The sequence below is a fragment of the Acromyrmex echinatior genome, chromosome 16, assembly GCF_024713525.1.
Source record: "Acromyrmex echinatior isolate Ae372 chromosome 16, ASM2471352v2, whole genome shotgun sequence".
Classification (NCBI taxonomy): domain Eukaryota; kingdom Metazoa; phylum Arthropoda; class Insecta; order Hymenoptera; family Formicidae; genus Acromyrmex; species Acromyrmex echinatior.
In genome coordinates this window covers 9535301-9538939 of record NC_141867.1, presented here as the reverse complement: position 1 = coordinate 9538939, position 3639 = coordinate 9535301, and the positions used below count along the sequence as shown (strand labels likewise).

Below are 3639 nucleotides of genomic sequence, written 5' to 3'. Positions count from 1 at the left end.
GATGTCGCAACCGGAGCGCATGAAAAGGACGACACTATCGCTCTCCAAGTAGAGCTCCGCAACCTCTGCATGGCGGGCGGGTTCCCTCTCCGAAAGTGGGCCGCCAACTGCCAGGAGCTTCTTCGCGACATTCCGTCTGAGTACAGTCTCACCAGAGACTCGAGGTCGTGGGAACTAGAGAACCACTCAACGCTGGGATTGCGCTGGTATCCAACCAGGGACGAATTCGCCTTCTCTGTTCCTCCTCGCACCGTCGTCGCGTTCACCAGGAGAAGTCTGCTGTCGGAGACCGCTCGATTTTTCGACCCGCTCGGATGGCTGGCTCCAGTGACCATTCAAGCAAAAATTCTCATGCAGTCGGCCTGGCTGCAGCAGCTAGAGTGGGACACACCATTGCCGTCAACCATCACTGGAAAGTGGAAGCGGCTCTAGGAGGAACTTCCACTGCTTGAGAAGCTCAGAGTCGGCCGCTGACTCGGCACCGGCGACACGAGCTCTCAACTCGAATTGCACGACTTCGCAGACGCATCCGAAAGAGGTTACGCCGCTGTGAAGTATCTCCGCATCACCGCAAACTACCAAACGAAGACTCTATTGTTGACAGCCAAAAGCAAGGTGGCGCCGATCAAACCTGTTTCTCTCCCGCGACTTGAACTCTGCGCCGCCGCCGTACTGTCAAGTGTACTCGTGCACACGCGCTCTGTGCTAAAACTAGTTGCAACGCCAGTGATTTAAACTAGCGAGAAAGACAGTAAGACAAACGTCGCATCACCAAAAAATGTGCGAGAGCGAACCAGAGCGAGAGCGCACCGCGCGGAAAGATTCGAGTGAGAGAACGGCACAAGGTGATGTGATGCACGACAGTGAAGAGAACTCCGTTTCTTTCAATTGAACAAAAGAATTTTCTTTAATATAATCAGTTACAGAGTCAAAGAATATAATTAATTAAAAATTAGATTAACAAAATATCAAATGCGGTCACCTTTTCTAAAAATTGTATTTGGAATCGCGGTGATGGAAAATCTCGGCGATTTTCTCGGAAAGAGTCGTTTTATCGCGATTTCACTAAGCGATTAGCACGGCGATTTAACGAAGCGGTATAGTAGCGAGACTATGATTCTAAGAACTCGAAGAACTTTTAGAAATAAGAACTCTAAGAAGTCTAAGAATTCTAAGCGGTGTAAACGGTTTAAGCAGTGTAAACTATGTAAGCAATCTGCGCAATCTGCTCTGAGGACCGGCGAGATCGAAGCATTTATTACTTCCGGTCCGGGCTTTCTTCTTGGGAGAAATCCAATTAAATTTTGCCACAATCGTAATTATCACGTGGCATTGGTTGTACAAAATTGATTGGCGCTTTCGATTCTTTTCTAGCGACGTTCAACGTAACAGTCATGCGCGACAGAAAATCCGTACGCGGGATTGGTGACAGCGCGTGACGTATTCGTCGGAGCGCGGCGCTTGCGTGCGCGAATCGAATTGTTCTAGAACTTTCGATGTTCCGTTGCCGGTGCCTGTTTGCGTGTACCGAATTGAAAAGGCTAAAGAACAATGAATCTCTGACTTTGATGAGGCTTAAAGCCAGGCTCGAGATGAAATCACGAGCTCGCCTTGTGCGTGCGTTCAATAACAATTACTGCCGGTCGACCGAAGGAATTCTTACCTTTTTTTTGAATTACCGATCTCGAACAACCTGATACTGAGCTGTTCCTCTGGACCGTTTCTTTTATATTATGCTACTTCTTGGAGTGGTGAGAGGGAAAAAGAGAATTATGAGGGGAGAGGAGAGGTAAAGAAAATTCGGTCTTCAATAACTAGGAGAATGGTTTTCCATATTTTATTTATGTTGTAACCATTATCTCTATTTAGATTGTTAGGGCGTTTTCGTATCTCTATGATTTTTCTATACTTTCTTGGAAAATATGATGTAATGTTGGCTATTGTGGTCATTTTGTCATCAGTATTTGATGTCCTGTTTCGATGTTGTGTTCTGATAATGCTGACTACGTGGCGTGTTTTAGCCTGACATCAGGTTGATGTTTTTTTTTTGTTTTACGAGGGAGGAGAAAATCTTCACTAGCCCTGATCCGAGGGGACCCCAAAAGGTCACCCCTCGGGGGGGAAGACGCCCAGCGGTCCGACTCACTGGGTGTGCCGGATTCGATCGCCCCGTGATCGCGAAGGATACACCGCAGCGGCCGCCTACCGACTAAAAACTCCCCCCTTTGCGTACTACCGCACAGACAAAAGGAGGGTACCCCGGAACCGCATACTTGCATATCTTCAGGGTACCCCCCCAATCCACAGAGCTAAAGGCTCTCTATCGCCAAATACGGACTTATAATAATAACAATAACAAGACGCAGTGTAACACTGCCTTCCACATGTGTGCACAAATTGGGTGTCAAATACACCAAATATGTACAAGAAAAACTCTTAACCTAAACTTATACTTAATCGCTCACACGCATTTATATACATATATACATACATAACTATTTACATACCTCGCACGGACGTGCAAGCTGCGCTGAGCCACTACGGCTCCTCATCGGAGCTGTGCAGGTTCAGGGGTGGGACCAGTGGGTCAAGCCCACGCTCGCGAGAACGCTCGTCTTCTTCCTTCCGCCGCACCACGACCTCGCAAAGATCCGCAAACGCAGACCACGCCTCTGGAGAGCGTACAATAACCCCCACCATCGCCCGGAAGGACCTTTCGACCCCCACATATTCCAGCAACCCATTCCTCTGCTCCGCCCGGCCGGACAGAACAAAAGAGTGTGGGCCGCCGTGTCCACCGCTGCTCTGCAAAAGAGGTAGATCGGTGAGTCCCGCCATCCTATCTTAAATAGATAGGACTCAAAAACCCCGTGCCCGGTCAGCACCTGTGTCACGCGGTAAGTGAGGGCATCATGCGCCCTCCCCACCCATGCCCCCAGGTCCTCCACGAAGGCGCTCCGCACAATTGCGCCGGGACCGCTCGCAGGCAGCTCCATGAGGCGCTCCTGCCATCTCGAGACAGAGCGACGACGCTCGGTCTCACAAATCATGAGGCTCACTCGAGGTGCAATGACCCTGTCCCGCGATATGATTCCTCGCCGACGAAGGTAAGACCTTCTTAACTTGTTCGCCATTAGGTCGAAAGGAACCATCCCCGAGAGTATCGCCGCCGCATCGTGGGAGATGGTTCGATACCCACGAATGATCCTAAGGGCGAGCTGCCGCTGCAGCCTACGCACATCCCTTAGGATCCCTCGGTCGACAGCCACCGTCTGCGCCCAAATAGGCGCCCCATACAGGACGACCGACATTACAACTGTCGCGTACAGCCGCCGCCGTCGCTCGCCAGGGCTGCCGATGTTGGCAGTCAGACGCGCCATAGCCATCGCCATTACCCAGGCCTTGGGCAGAAGAAGGCGGAAGTGGTTCCGGAAGGTCCACCGCGAGTCCAGAGTCAAGCCCAAGTATTTCACGGTGGGCCCAATCGGAATCACCGCCCCCCCCCCCCGATCCGGATAGCAGCATCCAACGGCGTCGCCCTCCCCCCCGAAAAGGTCACGGCCTCGGTTTTAGCAACCGAGACCCTTAGCCCCGTTCTATAGAGCGGACCAAGAAGGTGGCCCCCACCTCCGCCCTAAT

The 3639-nt window shown here is 51.4% G+C and overlaps 1 protein-coding gene across 1 annotated transcript; it reads right to left on the bottom strand.

Moving 5' to 3' along the window:
- Positions 1-2538: 2538 nt before the first annotated feature.
- On the bottom strand, positions 2539-3392 carry LOC147907150 (uncharacterized). Its single transcript, XM_087414766.1, has 2 exons — positions 2886-3392; positions 2539-2805 (listed from the first exon to the last, which is right to left on the bottom strand). The coding sequence occupies exons 1-2, from the start codon at positions 3390-3392 to the stop codon at positions 2539-2541; spliced, it is 774 nt and encodes a 257-aa protein (XP_087270892.1).
- Positions 3393-3639: the final 247 nt, after the last annotated feature.